Source organism: Coregonus clupeaformis, chromosome 29, assembly GCF_020615455.1.
Source record: "Coregonus clupeaformis isolate EN_2021a chromosome 29, ASM2061545v1, whole genome shotgun sequence".
Classification (NCBI taxonomy): domain Eukaryota; kingdom Metazoa; phylum Chordata; class Actinopteri; order Salmoniformes; family Salmonidae; genus Coregonus; species Coregonus clupeaformis.
This window is the reverse complement of record NC_059220.1, coordinates 2,023,006-2,039,841: the sequence shown is the minus strand read 5'-3', so window position 1 is coordinate 2,039,841 and position 16,836 is coordinate 2,023,006. Positions and strand designations below refer to the sequence as shown.

At 47.1% G+C, this 16,836-nt stretch overlaps 1 protein-coding gene across 1 annotated transcript in view; it reads left to right on the top strand.

The window, feature by feature from the left end:
- fbln5 (fibulin 5) overlaps nt 1–16,836 on the top strand; it is a 41,390-nt gene that overhangs the window by 16,624 nt on the left and 7,930 nt on the right. Inside the window, exons 8-10 of the mRNA XM_041854488.2 lie at nt 1,071–1,193; nt 5,094–5,220; nt 7,937–8,135. Coding sequence (XP_041710422.1) covers nt 1,071–1,193; nt 5,094–5,220; nt 7,937–8,135 — 449 coding nt within the window. The remainder of the gene's footprint in view (nt 1–1,070; nt 1,194–5,093; nt 5,221–7,936; nt 8,136–16,836) is intronic.

Below are 16,836 nucleotides of genomic sequence, written 5' to 3'. Positions count from 1 at the left end.
AGGCTATGCTAAGCTATTCACCCAGTGTCTTAAAAGGCTCAGCTATTCACCCAGTGTCTTAAAAGGCTAAGCTATTCACCCAGTCTTAAAAGGCTAAGCTATTCACCCAGTCTTAAAAGGCTAAGCTATTCACCCAGTCTTAAAAGGCTAAGCTATTCACCCAGTGTCTTAAAAAGCTTTTCACCCAGTGTCTTAAAAGGCTAAGCTATTCACTCAGTGTCTTAAAAGGCTAAGCTATTCACCCAGTGTCTTAAAAGGCTATGCTAAGCTATTCACCCAGTGTCTTAAAAGGCTAAGCTATTCACCCAGTGTCTTAAAAGGCTAAGCTATTCACCCAGTCTTAAAAGGCTAAGCTATTCACCCAGTGTCTTAAAAGGCTAAGCTATTCACTCAGTGTCTTAAAAAGCTAAGCTAAGTTATTCACCCAGTGTCTTAAAAGGCTAAGCTATTCACCCAGTGTCTTAAAAGGCTAAGCTATTCACTCAGTGTCTTAGAAAGCTAAGCTAAGCTGTTCACGCAGTGTCTTAAAAGGCTAAGCTATTCACTCAGTGTCTTAAAAAGCTACGCTAAGCTATTCACCCAGTGTCTTAAAAGGCTAAGCTATTCACTCAGTGTCTTAAAAAGCTAAGCTAAGCTAAGCTGTTCACGCAGTGTCTTAAAAGGCTAAGCAATTCACTCAGTGTCTTAAAAAGCTAAGCTAAGCTTATTCACTCAGTGTTTTAGTGATTGATAAAAGGCGATACAAATGATTATTAATTCATTGCCTGTGAACCTTATTTAACTTTGAGCTATAATGTTTGGCGATACCGTAATGGTAAAAGACATGTAGAATTCAGGGAATGCTGTAAAATCAGTTTATTTAACCAACGGTAGTCTGCCACTAGTGTTTATTTAACCAACGGTAGTCTGCCACTAGTGTTTATTTAACCAACGGTAGTCTGCCACTAGTGTTTATTTAACCAACGGTAGTCTGCCACTAGTGTTTATTTAACCAACGGTAGTCTGCCACTAGTGTGATTACTGTGATGCCATGTAATGTGATGACTACTAACAGTGTGTATCGACTGTAGACCTGGACGAGTGTGGTTTCTCTGAGTTTCTGTGTCAACATCACTGTGTGAACACCCCCGGCTCCTTCCAGTGTCACTGCCCAGGAGGATACTACCTTTATGAGGATGGGAGGAGCTGTGAAGGTAATCAGGACACCTACTGTACTAACTCTAACCTGCCCAGGGAATGGGAGGAGCTGTGAAGGTAATCAGGACATCTACTGTACTAACTCTAACCTGCCCAGGGAATGGGAGGAGCTGTGAAGGTAATCAGGACACCTACTGTACTAACTCTAACCTGCCCAGGGAATGGGAGGAGCTGTGAAGGTAATCAGGACATCTACTGTACTAACTCTAACCTGCCCAGGGAATGGGAGGAGCTGTGAAGGTAATCAGGACACCTACTGTACTAACTCTAACCTGCCCAGGGAATGGGAGGAGCTGTGAAGGTAATCAGGACACCTACTGTACTAACTCTAACCTGCCCAGGGAATGGGAGGAGCTGTGAAGGTAATGGACACCTACTGTACTAACCCATTTTGTTGTTACAAATTTGTGATTGAAATAGATGTAATTGTGATTATTTTTGTCATTGATCTACACAGTATACGCTACAATGTCAAAGTGAAAAGAAAATTCTACAAATGCTTACAAATTAATACAAATTAAATAACTATAATATAGTTGTTGCTTAAGTATTCACCCCCTTGGTTGAGGCAAGCCTAAATTAGTTCAGGAGTAACATTTGGTGGCTTAACCCCTTTACACTGGGTTTGAGTGAGAGGACTAACTGCTGGTGTCTCCAAGTGGCCACACCTCTCCAAAGTGTGCACAGTTCCTAAGTAATTTCAATGCACTTTTATGACTCAAAGAAGAGTCTTCAACTATAAGGTGTTTTTTTTAGCTCTCCTAGCTGTTCTGTTGAGGAACTAGAGCAAACACACTGGTAGTTGTTTCGTTTGGAACACAACCCTGCATCCCCGCCATCACACAATTACTGTTAGAATCCAAAAACGATCCATTATAAATCTCAATCTGGGTCAGGTGGTCGTCATTTGAAAGTTTGTTCTATTGCCAACATGACTAGCTAAATTATAAAATACGATCTTACAGTGGTTAGGCTTTCACTGGGCAATTCAGAGAAGCCGATCGCAATTTAGGTGTCATGAGTGCATTCAGATGCGTGGTCCGCGGCAAATTTTCTTCACAATACATCAAACAGGCTCATTCTGTTCAGGACAACCCAGGGTATGACGCCATGTCATCTTTTAACTGTACATCAAACAGTGATCATAAACGTTGACGCTGTATATAACATTACTTTTATGATATGGAAATGTGAAGTGCACATTTGGACTCACGGGTGTTTGGTTTGCTTGTATGACATCAAAGCGGTATTTATTATAATCCTCAACGTCTCATCTTTCAAAATACAATCGAGTCCTCGTAATTTACAGCATTTCCGTCACTCCGACAACAAAACATGTGCTAAAGTTGCCCAATCAGCAAGAGGGATGGGGGGAAACTTCTTGTTGCGTGTGGTCCTCAGGTTCAGAACGGCTGTCAGTCAAAACCCTTTACAGAGCTGTGAAGCTCAGAGCCTGAGCTCTGACGTCATGTATAGCATGTTACTGTACTGCCACAGAGCTCTGACGTCATGTATAGCATGTTACTGTACTGCCACAGAGCTCTGACGTCATGTATAGCATGTTACTGTACTGCCACAGAGCTCTGACGTCATGTATAGCATGTTACTGTACTGCCACAGAGCTCTGACGTCATGTATAGCATGTTACTGTACTGCCACAGAGCTCTGACGTCATGTATAGCATGTTACTGTACTGCCACAGAGCTCTGACGTCATGTATAGCATGTTACTGTACTGCCACAGAGCTCTGACGTCATGTATAGCATGTTACTGTACTGCCACAGAGCTCTGACGTCATGTATAGCATGTTACTGTACTGCCACAGAGCTCTGACGTCATGTATAGCATGTTACTGTACTGCCACTGATCTCTGACATCATGTATAGCATGTTACTGTACTGCCACTGATCTCTGACATCATGTATAGCATGTTACTGTACTGCCACAGAGCTCTGACGTCATGTATAGCATGTTACTGTACTGCCACTGATCTCTGACGTCATGTATAGCATGTTACTGTACTGCCACAGAGCTCTGACGTCATGTATAGCATGTTACTGTACTGCGACAGAGCTCTGACGTCATGTATAGCATGTTACTGTCCAGCCACTGAGCTCTGACGTCATGTATAGCATGTTACTGTACTGCCACTACGTTACAATGTAGGTGCTTATCAGTGTCCAAATCTGCCATTTTCAACCCGTATATGGGTAGGAGTGTAGAGGGTTTACAAATCACATAATAAGTTACATGGACTCACTCTGTGTGAAATAATATGGGTTGACCTGATTTTTGAATGACTAACCCTTCCTCTGGCCCCCATACATACAATATCTGTAAGGTCTCTCAGTCAAGTGTTGAATTTCAAGCACAGATTCAACTACAAAGACCAGGGAGCTTTTAGAAAGCCTCACAAAGAAGGGCAGTGATTGGTAGATGGGTAACAATAACACATCAGATATTAATTATCTTTAAGCATGGTCAAGTTAATAATGATGCTGTGGGTGATGTATTCAACCATCCAGACACATCAAAGATACAGTCATTGTTCTGAACTGAGCTGCAGGAGAGGAAGGAAACTGCTCAGGGATGTCACCATGAAGCCATTGGTGATTTTAAAACAGCTACGGCGTTCAATGGCTGTGATGGTAGAAAACTGAGGATGGATCAACAACATTGTAGTGACTCTACAATAATGACCTAAATGACAGAGTGAAAAGAAGAATACAAATATACAGAATAAAAATATTCCAAAACATGCAAAAAAAACAAGGCAAAGCAATACATTATTGGCCAAAATGCAAAGCCTTATGTTTGGGGCAAATCCAACACATCACTGAGTAACTGCCTCCTTATTTTCAAGCATGGTGGTGGCTGTGTTACGGTATGGGAATGCTTGACATAGGAAAATACTTTTTCAGGATAAAAATAAACAGGATGGAGCTAAGCACAGGCAAAATCCTAGAGGAAAACCTGCTTCAGTCTACTTTACACCAGACATTGGTAGAGGAATTCACCTTTCAGCAGGACAATAACCTAAAACACAAGGCCAAATCTACAGTGGAGATGCTTACCAAGAAGTCAGTGAATGTTTCTGAGTGGCCTAGTTACAGTTTTGACTTAAAGGGAAACTTCTGGATTTTGGCAGAGCCCTGTATCTACTTCCCCAGAGTCCGATGAACTCGTTGATACCATTTTTATGTCTCTGCGTGCAGTATGAAGGACGTTGCTAGCTAGCGCCAGCGCAATTGCTAACTAGCGTTACCCATAGACTTCCAGTCATTGCGCTAGCAGATACCCATAGACTTCCAGTCATTGCGCTAATGCTAGTTAGCATTGGGGGGGGAATACTTATTTAATCAAGGTATATTAGTGTTTTATTTTAAATTAATCTTTAAAAACATTTTGCATTTTTCTTCCACTGACATTAAAGAGAATTTTGTGTATTTGTTGACAAAACATTACAATTTAAATCCATTTTAATCTCACTTTGTTACACAATTAAAAATGTTTAGAAGTCCAAGGAGGGTGAATACTTATAATACCCTCTGTAGTGCACTACAGAGTTCTGGTCAAAAGTAGTGCACTATATAAGGAATTGGATGCCATTTCAGATGCACCTTACTTTTGTGGGTGAATCTCAAAAGTATATTTCCGTGATTCCTCAAGTCCTCTCTCCTTGCCGCCTCCTTCTCAAATGGTGAGAAGAAGAGGACTAATTTGAGATTCACTCCGTGACCAACTTTAACATAACCCTTTTTCTCAGACATACTGCAGTCAACCTGGTTTACAACCTCTTGTTTTGTGCTTTTTTTTTTACCCTTGTGTAATAATAACTGGATGATGCTGCCGATGTTGTCTAACTGACGTGAATTGTTGTGTGTTTGATTTTGAAGATATCAATGAATGTGAGACTGGTAACAACACGTGTACAACAGCACAAGTATGTTTCAATTTCCAGGGAGGCTATACATGCTTGGATCCGCTAAAATGTGATCCACCGTACGTTGAACTCGGTGACAAGTGAGTACCAATACGTTCTGTGTCTTAAGACTGTAGTTATGTTTACACTGACACTAGGAACACCTGCTCTTTGGTTCCTACCCTGTCATAACTCCTACCTGGCTTTTTAATTTGTTGTCATGCCAACAACACCAACCATAGAATTAGTCATTCTGTTTCTCTGATTCCAACAGTTCACCCAAATGTTTTGATCTACACTGAGTGTACAAAACATTAAGAACACCTGCTCTTTCCATGACTACACTGACCAGGTGAATCCAGGTGAAAGCTATGGATCCCTTATTGATGTCACATGTTAAATCCACTTCAATCAGTGTAGCTGAAGGGGAGGAGACAGGTTAAGAAGGATTTTTAAGCCTTGAGACAATTGAGACATGGATTGTGTGTGTGTGCCATTCAGAGGGTGAATGGGCAAGACAAAATATTTAAGTGCCTTTGAACGGGGTATGGTAGTAGGAGCCAGGCGCACCGGTTTGTGTCAAGAACTGCAACGCTGTTGGGTTTTTCACACAACTGTGGGGAAGCATTGGAGTCAGCATGGGCCAGCATCCCTGTGGAACACTTTCGATACCTTTTTTAAAGTCCATGCCCCGACGAATTGAGGCTGTTCTGTGGGCAAAGGGGGGTGCAACTCAATATTAGGAAGGCGTTCTTAATGTTTTGTACACTCGGTGTCTGTCTGTCTGTCTGTCTGTCTGTCTGTCTGTCTGTCTTGGACTGTGGTTTTGTATGTCTACTCACTACCTCTTATACTCACTCTCATTTTAATGCTCCTATGTTCATAATGCATCTCAGTGTAGGAGTGCTGATCTGGGATCAGCTTAGCCTTTTCGATAATAATCAATACATCACATGGACAGGGGGGGTCCCGGTCCTAGATCAGCACTCCTACTCTGATGCGTTATGAACATGAACACAGGAGTTCAACAGTTCAAGTGATATTTCTTTCTCTCTTTAAGTGATGCGTCTCTCTCTAAGTGATGCGTCTCTCTCTAAGTGATGCGTCTCTCTCTAAGTGATGCGTCTCTCTCTAAGTGATGCGTCTCTCTAAGTGATGCGTCTAAGTGATGCGTCTCTCTAAGTGATGTGTCTCTCTCTAAGTGATGCGTCTCTCTCTAAGTGATGCGTCTCTCTCTAAGTGATACGTATCTCTCTAAGTGATGCGTCTCTCTAAGTGATGCGTCTAAGTGATGCGTCTCTCTAAGTGATGTGTCTCTCTCTAAGTGATGCGTCTCTCTCTAAGTGATGCGTCTCTCTCTAAGTGATACGTATCTCTCTAAGTGATACGTCTCTCTAAGTGATGCGTCTCTCTTTAAGTGATGCGTCTCTAAGTGATGCGTTTCTCTCTAAGTGATGCATCTCTCTCTAAGTGATACGTCTGCGTCTAAGTGATGCGTCTCTCTCTAAGTGATGCGTCTCTCTCTAAGTGATGCGTCTCTCTCTAAGTGATGCGTCTCTCTCTAAGTGATGCGTCTCTCTCTAAGTGATGCATCTCTCTCTAAGTGATGCGTCTAAGTGATGCGTCTCTCTCTAAGTGATGCATCTCTCTCTAAGGGATATGTCTCTCTCTAAGTGATGCGTCTCTCTCTAAGTGATGCGTCTCTCTCTAAGTGATGTGTCTCTCTCTAAGTGATACGTCTCTCTAAGTGATGCGTCTCTCTTTAAGTGATGCGTTTCTCTCTAAGTGATGCATCTCTCTCTAAGTGATAAGTCTCTCTCTAAGTGATACGTCTGCGTCTAAGTGATGCGTCTCTCTCTAAGTGATGCGTCTCTCTCTAAGTGATGTGTCTCTCTCTAAGTGATGCGTCTCTCTCTAAGTGATGCATCTCTCTCTAAGTGATGCGTCTAAGTGATGCGTCTCTCTCTAAGTGATGCATCTCTCTCTAAGGGATATGTCTCTCTCTAAGTGATGCGTCTCTCTCTAAGTGATGCGTCTCTCTCTAAGGGATATGTCTCTCTCTAAGTGATGCGTCTCTCTCTAAGTGATGCATCTCTCTCTAAGGGATATGTCTCTCTCTAAGTGATGCGTCTCTCTCTAAGTGATACGTCTCTCTCTAAGTGATGCGTCTCTCTCTCTAAGTGATGCGTCTCTCTCTAAGTGATGCGTCTCTCTCTAAGTGATGCGTCTCTCTCTAAGTGATGCGTCTCTCTCTAAGTGATGCATCTCTCTCTAAGTGATGCGTCACTCTCTAAGTGATGCGTCTCTCTCTAAGTGATGCGTCACTCTCTAAGTGATGCGTCTCTCTCTAAGTGATGCGTCTCTCTCTAAGTGATGCATCTCTCTCTAAGTGATGCATCTCTCTCTAAGGGATATGTCTCTCTCTAAGTGATGCGTCTCTCTCTAAGTGATGCGTCTCTCTCTAAGTGATGCATCTCTCTCTAAGGGATATGTCTCTCTCTAAGTGATGCGTCTCTCTCTAAGGGATATGTCTCTCTCTAAGTGATGCGTCTCTCTCTAAGTGATACGTCTCTCTCTAAGTGATGCGTCTCTCTCTCTAAGTGATGCGTCTCTCTCTAAGTGATGCGTCTCTCCCTAAGTGATGCGTCTCTCTCTAAGTGATGCGTCACTCTCTAAGTGATGCGTCTCTCTCTAAGTGATGCGTCTCTCTCTAAGTGATGCGTCACTCTCTAAGTGATGCGTCTCTCTCTAAGTGATGCGTCTCTCTCTAAGTGATGCATCTCTCTTTTTCCCCATCCCATCCCTCCCTCCCTCCAGTCAGTGTATGTGTAGTGCTGTGAACCCAGCTTGTAGAGACAGGCCCTTCACCATCCTGTACCGCCACATGGACCTGTCCTCAGGCCGCAGTGTCCCAGCAGACATCTTCCAGATGCAGGCCACCACGCGATACCCCGGAGCTTTCTATATCTTCCAGATCAAAGGACCGGGCAACGAGGGAGGAGAGTTCTACATGAGGGTGAGGGTGGAAGGGAGGGAGGGAGGGAGGAGAGTTTTACATGAGGGTGAGGGAGGAGAGTTCTACATGAGGGTGAGGGAGGGAGGAGAGTTCTACATGAGGGCGAGGGAGGGAGGAGAGTTCTACATGAGGGTGAGGGAGGGAGGAGAGTTCTACATGAGGGTGAGGGAGGGAGGAGAGTTCTACATGAGGGTGAGGGACGGAGGAGAGTTCTACATGAGGGTGAGGGAGGAGAGTTCTACATGAGGGTGAGGGAGGGAGGAGAGTTCTACATGAGGGTGAGGGAGGGAGGAGAGTTCTACATGAGGGTGAGTGAGGGAGGAGAGTTCTACATGAGGGTGAGGGAGGGAGGAGAGTTCTACATGAGGGTGAGGGAGGAGAGTTCTACATGAGGGTGAGGGAAGGAGGAGAGTTCTACATGAGGGTGAGGGAGGGAGGAGAGTTCTACATGGGGGTGAGGGAGGAGAGTTCTACATGAGGGTGAGTGAGGGAGGAGAGTTCTACATGAGGGTGAGGGAGGGAGGAGAGTTCTACATGAGGGTGAGGGAGGAAGGAGAGTTCTACATGAGGGTGAGGGAGGGAGGAGAGTTCTACATGAGGGTGAGGGAGGAGAGTTCTACATGAGGGTGAGGGAAGGAGGAGAGTTCTACATGAGGGTGAGGGAGGGAGGAGAGTTCTACATGGGGGTGAGGGAGGAGAGTTCTACATGAGGGTGAGTGAGGGAGGAGAGTTCTACATGAGGGTGAGGGAGGGAGGAGAGTTCTACATGAGGGTGAGGGAGGAAGGAGAGTTCTACATGAGGGTGAGGGAGGGAGGATAGTTCTACGAGAGGGTGATTGAGGGAGGAGAGTTCTACATGAGGGTGATTGAGGGAGGAGGGTTCTACATGAGGGTGAGGGAGGGAGGTATTTGTATTTATTAGGGATCCCCATTAGTTCCTGCCAAGGCAACAGCTACTCTTCCTAGGGTTTATTATGGATCCCCATTAGTTTCTGCCAAGGCAGCAGCTACTCTTCCTGGGGTTTATTATGGATCCCCATTAGTTCCTGCCAAGGCAGCAGCTACTCTTCCTGGGGTTTATTATGGAACCCCATTAGTTCCTGCCAAGGCAGCAGCTACTCTTCCTGGGGTTTATTATGGATCCCCATTAGTTCCTGCCAAGGCAGCAGCTACTCTTCCTGGGGTTTATTATGGATCCCCATTAGTTCCTGCCAAGGCAGCAGCTACTCTTCCTGGGGTTTATTATGGATCCCCATTAGTTCCTGCCAAGGCAGCAGCTACTCTTCCTGGGGTTTATTATGGATCCCCATTAGTTCCTGCCAAGGCAGCAGCTACTCTTCCTGGGGTCCAAACACATTAAGGCACTTACATTACACACAAAAAAAAGATACAACAGTCCATCCTATTACATTATTACACCACTACATACAGTGCATTCAGAAAGTATTCAAACCCCTTGACTATTTCCATGTTTTGTTATGTTAAAGTCTTATTCTACAATTGATTAAATTGTTTTTTCCCCCTCATCAATCTATACACAACACCCCAAAATGACAAAGCAAAAACTGGTTTTTAGACTTTTTTGCAAATGAAAAAACAGAAATATGTTTTATTTTTTTATTTATTCAAAACCTTTACTCAGTATTTGTTGAAGCACCTTTGGCAGTGATTACAGCCTCAAGTCTTCTTGGGTATGACGCTACAAGCTTGGCACACCTGTTTTTGGGGAGTTTCTCCCATTCTTCTCTGCAGATCCTCTCAAGCTCTGTCAGATTGGATGGGGAGCGTTGCTGCACAGCTATTTTCAGGTCTCTCCAGATATGTTAGATCAGGTTCAAGTCCGGGCTCTGGCTGGGCCACTCAAGGACATTCAGGGGCAGGTTCGTTCATCTTTCCCTCAATCCTGACTAGTCTCCCAGTCCCTGCTGCTGAAAAACATCCCTACAGCATGATGCTCCCACCAGCATGCTTCACCGTAGGGATGGTGCCAGGTTTTCTCCAGACGTGACACTTGGCATTCAGGCCAAAGAGTTCAATCTTGGTTTAATCAGACCAGAGAATCTTGTTTCTCATGGTCTGAGAGTCCTTTAGGGGCCTTTTGGCAAACTCCAAGCGGGCTGTCATGTACCTTTTACTGAGAAGTGGCTTCCCTCTGGCCACTCTACCATAAAGGCCTGATTGGTGGAGTGCTGCAGATATGGTTGTCCTTCTGGAAGTTTCTCCCATCTCCACAGAGGAACTCTGGAGCTCTGTCAGAGTGACCATCGGGTTCTTGGTCACCTCCCTGATCAAAGCCCTTCTCTCCTGATTGCTCAGTTTGGCCGGGCGGCCAGCTCTAGGAAGAGTCTTGGGGGTTCCAAACTAGTTCCATTTAAGAATGATGGAGGCCACTGTGTTCTTGGGACATTCAATGCTGCAGATATTTTTTGGTACCCTTCCCCAGATCTGTGCCTCGACACAATCCTGTCTCTGAGCTTTACAGACAGTTCCTTCGACCTCATGGCTTGGTTTTTGCTCTGACATGCACTGTCAACTGTAGGACCTTATATAGACAGGTGTGTGCCTTTCCAAATCATGTCCAATCAATTGAATTTACCACAGGTGGACTCCAATCAAGTTGTAGAAACATCTCAAAGATGATCAATGGAAACAGGATGCACCTGAGCTCAATTTATAGTCTCATAGCAAAGGGTCTGAATACTTATGTAAATAAGGTATTTCGGTTTTGTATTTTTAATAGATTAGCTAAAATTTCTAAAAACCTTTTTTCGCTTTGTCATTATGGGGTATTGTGTGTAGATTGATGAGGGTTTAATCCATTTTAGAATAAGGCTGTAACGTAACAAAATGTGGAAAAAGTCAAGGGGTCTGAATACTTTCCCAATGCACTGTATCTACAACACAAAATGTACGATATCACCATACAACAATATTACAATGTATGTGTGTGTAGAGTACGTGTGCTAGCGCCCGTATGCGTGTATCTCTTCACAGTCCTGATTCTACTGCTTGCATCCGTTACCGGACGTGGAATAGAGTTCCATGTAGTCATGGCTCTATGTAGTATGGAGGAGAGATCTACATGAGGGAGGGGGGAGAGATCTACATGAGGGAGGGAGGGAGGAGAGTTCTACATGAGGGAGGGATAGAGGAGAGATCTACATGAGGGAGGGAGGAGAGATCTACATGAGGGAGGGAGGAGAGATCTACATGAGGGAGGGAGGAGAGTTCTACATGAGGGAGGGAGGAGAGATCTACATGAGGGAGGGAGGGAGGGAGGGAGGAGAGATCTACATGAGGGAGGGAGGAGAGATCTACATGAGGGAGGGAGGGAGGGAGGAGAGTTCTACATGAGGGAGGGAGGGAGGAGAGTTCTACGTGAGGGAGGGAGGAGAGATCTACATGAGGGAGGGAGGAGAGATCTACATGAGGGAGGGAGGAGAGATCTACATGAGGGAGGGAGGAGAGTTCTACATGAGGGAGGGAAGAGAGATCTACATGAGGGAGGGAGGGAGGAGAGATCTACATGAGGGAGGGAGGGAGGAGAGATCTACATGAGGGAGGGAGGAGAGATCTACATGAGGGAGGGAGGGAGGAGAGTTCTACATGAGGGAGGGAGGGAGGAGAGTTCTACATGAGGGAGGGAGGGAAGAGAGTTCTACATGAGGGAGGGAGGAGAGATCTACATGAGGGAGGGAGGAGAGATCTACATGAGGGAGGGAGGAGAGATCTACATGAGGGAGGGAGGAGAGATCTACATGAGGGAGGGAGGAGAGATCTACATGAGGGAGGGAGGAGAGTTCTACATGAGGGAGGGAGGAGAGTTCTACATGAGGGAGGGAGGAGAGATCTACATGAGGGAGGGAGGAGAGTTCTACATGAGGGAGGGAGGAGAGATCTACATGAGGGAGGGAGAGAGGGAGGGAGGAGAGTTCTACATGAGGGAGGGAGGGAGGAGAGATCTACATGAGGGAGGGAGGAGAGATCTACATGAGGGAGGGAGGAGAGATCTACATGAGGGAGGGAGGAGAGATCTACATGAGGGAGGGAGAGAGGGAGGGAGGAGAGTTCTACATGAGGGAGGGAGGGAGGAGAGATCTACATGAGGGAGGGAGGAGAGATCTACATGAGGGAGGGAGGAGAGATCTACATGAGGGAGGGAGGAGAGTTCTACATGAGGGAGGGAGGAGAGTTCTACATGAGGGAGGGAGGAGAGTTCTACATGAGGGAGGGAGGAGAGTTCTACATGAGGGAGGGAGGAGAGTTCTACATGAGGGAGGGAGGAGAGTTCTACATGAGGGAGGGAGGAGAGATCTACATGAGGGAGGGAGGGAGGAGAGTTCTACATGAGGGAGGAGAGATCTACATGAGGGAGGAGAGATCTACATGAGGGAGGGAGGGAGGAGAGATCTACATGAGGGAGGGAGGAGAGATCTACATGAGGGAGGGAGGGAGGAGAGTTCTACATGAGGGAGGGAGGAGAGATCTACATGAGGGAGGGAGGGAGGAGAGATCTACATGAGGGAGGGAGGGAGGAGAGATCTACATGAGGGAGGGAGGGAGGAGAGATCTACATGAGGGAGGGAGGAGAGATCTACATGAGGGAGGGAGGAGAGATCTACATGAGGGAGGGAGGGAGGAGAGATCTACATGAGGGAGGGAGGGAGGAGAGATCTACATGAGGGAGGGAGGGAGGGAGGAGAGATCTACATGAGGGAGGGAGGAGAGATTTACATGAGGGAGGAGAGTTCTACATGAGGGAGGGAGGGAAGAGAGTTCTACATGAGGGAGGGAGGAGAGATCTACATGAGGGAGGGAGGAGAGATCTACATGAGGGAGGGAGGAGAGATCTACATGAGGGAGGGAGGGAGGAGAGTTCTACATGAGGGAGGGAGGAGAGTTCTACATGAGGGAGGGAGGAGAGTTCTACATGAGGGAGGGAGGAGAGATCTACATGAGGGAGGGAGGAGAGATCTACATGAGGGAGGGAGGGAGGAGAGATCTACATGAGGGAGGGAGGGAGGAGAGATCTACATGTGGGAGGGAGGAGAGATCTACATGAGGGAGGGAGGGAGGAGAGTTCTACATGTGGGAGGGAGGAGAGATCTACATGAGGGAGGGAGATCTATATGAGGGAGGGAGGAGAGATCTACATGAGGGGGGGAGGGAGGAGAGTTCTACATGTGGGAGGGAGGAGAGATCTACATGAGGGAGGGAGGGAGGATAGATCTACATGAGGGAGGGAGGGAGGAGAGTTCTACATGAGGGAGGGAGGAGAGATCTACATGAGGGAGGGAGGGAGGAGAGTTCTACATGAGGGAGCGAGGAGAGTTCTACATGAGGGAGAGATCTACATGAGGGAGGGAGGGAGGAGAGATCTACATGAGGGAGGGAGGAGAGATCTACATGAGGGAGGGAGGGAGGAGAGTTCTACATGTGGGAGGGAGGAGAGATCTACATGAGGGAGGGAGGGAGGAGAGTTCTACATGTGGGAGGGAGGAGAGATCTACATGAGGGAGGGAGGGAGGGAGGAGAGTTCTACATGAGGGAGGGAGGAGAGTTCTACATGAGGGAGGGAGGGAGGAGAGATCTACATGAGGGAGGGAGGGAGGAGAGTTCTACATGTGGGAGGGAGGAGAGATCTACATGAGGGAGGGAGATCTATATGAGGGAGGGAGGAGAGATCTACATGAGGGGGGAGGGAGGAGAGTTCTACATGTGGGAGGGAGGAGAGATCTATATGAGGGAGGGAGGAGAGATCTACATGAGGGGGGAGGGAGGAGAGTTCTACATGTGGGAGGGAGGAGAGATCTACATGAGGGAGGGAGGGAGGAGAGATCTACATGAGGGAGGGAGGGAGGAGAGTTCTACATGAGGGAGGGAGGAGAGATCTACATGAGGGAGGGAGGAGAGATCTACATGAGGGGGAGTAAGGTATTGCGGTAGATGGCGCCGAAGGAGATGGCTGCCGTTTTACGGGCTCCCAACCAATTGTGCTATTGTCTGTGTTGCGTTATTTACATTTACATTTTAGTCATTTAGCAGACGCTCTTATCCAGAGCGACTTACATGAGCAATTAGGGTTAAGTGCCTTGCTCAAGGGCACATCGACAGATTTTTCACCTAGTCGGCTCGGGGATTAGAACCAGCGACCTTTCGGTTACTGGCACAACGCTCTTACCCACTAAGCTACCTGCCGCCCTATATTTGTAACTTATTTTGTACATAATGTTTCTGCCACCGTCTCTTACGACTGAAAAGAGCTTCTGGATATCAGGACAGCGATTACTCACCTCGTACTGGACGAATATTTTTTATTTAACGAGTCGGACGCAAAGGATTTTCTTCGGACACCCGACAAGGTCCAAATTCCCTTCATTCACATAGAGACAGAGATATCGGGGACGTAGGTCGGGGTGCCTTGTAAGGATCCGACGGCGAGTGGGTAATCTGCCTCTACCATCAGTCCTATTAGCCAACCTACAATCATTGGATAACAAAATAGACGAACTACGATCACGAATATCCACCGGGACATTAAAAACTGTAATATCTTATGTTTCACCGAGTCGTGGCTGAACGACGACATGGATAACATACAGCTGGCGGGATATATGCTACAGCTGGTGCACAAAATCTAATATTAAGGAAGTATCAAGGTTTTGCTCTCCTGAGGTAGAGTATCTCATGATAAGCTGTAGACCACACTATTTACCAAGAGAGTTTTCATCTATATTTTTCGTAGCTGTCTATTTACCACCACAAACTGATGCTGGCACAAAGACCGCACTCAATGAGCTGTATACGGCCTGTGACGTCACGAGAGGCTACACAGCTTTCAGCGGGATTGCTCAAGTAGTGCAAGGAGACAAGGTTCAAACAAAACAAGGATTTTATTATAGGTCTTGGGAAATTAACGAAAATATAACAAAATTCTGTTCTCTTGTGGCTCTTTAAGGGTTAACAGTTCAGGGATGTCTCTTCCACATCCAAAATCATAATTCTCACTCGCTCAGATAACTTTTCCCCAGCCTTACTGTAGTCCACGTTGCAGCTAGTGGCCAACCCAGCAAAAAGTCCTTCCAAATGTCTCTCACGTATTTCCACAGGTGCATATATCCAAAGGTGAGTATTTCCCAAAGGTAAGTATCTCCAAATCCTTATATTCCTCATGGAAGTGGACGTGCAGCACTCTTGTCCTCCAGAGAGCCCAGGTTGGAGACTGTGTCTCTTCCCTTCCCAAACCTTCAGCTCATCAGCTCCTCATTTGTTTCAGCTGCGTGGGAAGATTGGCCATAGAGGGGTGGAGTTCCCGACCATACCAGCAGATGGAGCCATAGCTGTCTGGGTTTGCAGCCACCTCAGGGGATGTAACGTCCCTCCAGGACACAGCCTCTCGTGACATCACACATCCCCCTCCTCGGGACCGACGTCCTCGTCGGGTAAAGGCAGCGAAGAAGGCATCACGCCGGGAGAGGGCGTCCGCATTGCCGTGGTGCTTGCCAGACTGCTCTCTCTTCAACTCCTCCAACTCTAGGACCAGGGACTCAGCCTCCTGTTGTCTCTCCTTGAGTTTCTTACTGAACGCATCAGCCTTGGTTTTAGCAGAGTTTAGCTTCTGTTGAGCAGCTTTCAGTTCCTTCTCTCTCTCTGCCTCCGCATTCTTCATCTTGTTCTCCAACACCTTGTACTTCTCCTCTGCCTTCTTCTGGACCTCCTTACTCCTGCGCAGGGTCTCCTCACACTCCTCGATGGTCCTGCGCAGCCTCTCCAGCTCCTCCTGTTGCTTAGGGAAGGAGCTCTGTTGGAGTTTAGCCTGGAGGATATCTAACTCTTCTGTCTTCATGTCTAACTGTTGCTTTAACAAACGATACCTCTCAGCGGTCCCCTTCAGACCAGACAGTTCTTTGTCCAGATTCTGTAGCTCCGTCTCTGTGTCGGTCTGGGCACCTGCCATCCCTATCAGAGCCCGGGCGGGAGTGAGTAACTCGGAGGATTGCACCGGAGCCTTCCCAGGATGAGTCTTGCCTCTCCGTTTCCGAGGTACTCGGGTTATCCTCTCCTGAGACTCTCTCCAGAGTGGGTAAAAGGCTGGGCAGTCTCGTCCAATTAGGACAGGGACGGGGAGGGAATCAACCACCCCCGCCGTCGTGTGTATGGTTCCCCGTGTGCTGGTCATTGTAAGTTCAGTAATGGGGTATTCTCTGGTGTCCCCATGGACACAGGAAACTGGGAGGACTTTCCCCGGGGTCAAACACGTTGGGCCCACCAAATCCTTACGCACCAGGGTGGCCCGGCTACCAGAATCCAGTAAGGCCTCCACATCATGGTGATTCACAGTTACCGGGCAGGTGGGGGTCGATCTGGGCCGCCATCTACGACTCCCAAGAGCGAGGCAAACGGTGTGTGGGTGCTGAGCTGGAGGACTCCGCAGTGGGCATAAGTTCATCGGCTGGTTTCCCCACACTGCCAGGAGATATGTCCCATCTCCCCACACCGGTAACACTGTCGAGTTTCCCCCTCCTGGTGTACTCTTCTTGGACCCGCCTGGTTTCTGGCTCCCCCTGGAGCCGGGATAAGTCCTGACGTGGCTGGGTTCGAGACCTTGGGGTCCTTTGGACGGGTTCTTCCCATTTGTGGTGGGGCCGCCCTCCTGGGGTCTTTTCGGGAAGCATTCAGCATCTCCGCTGTGGCCTGGTAC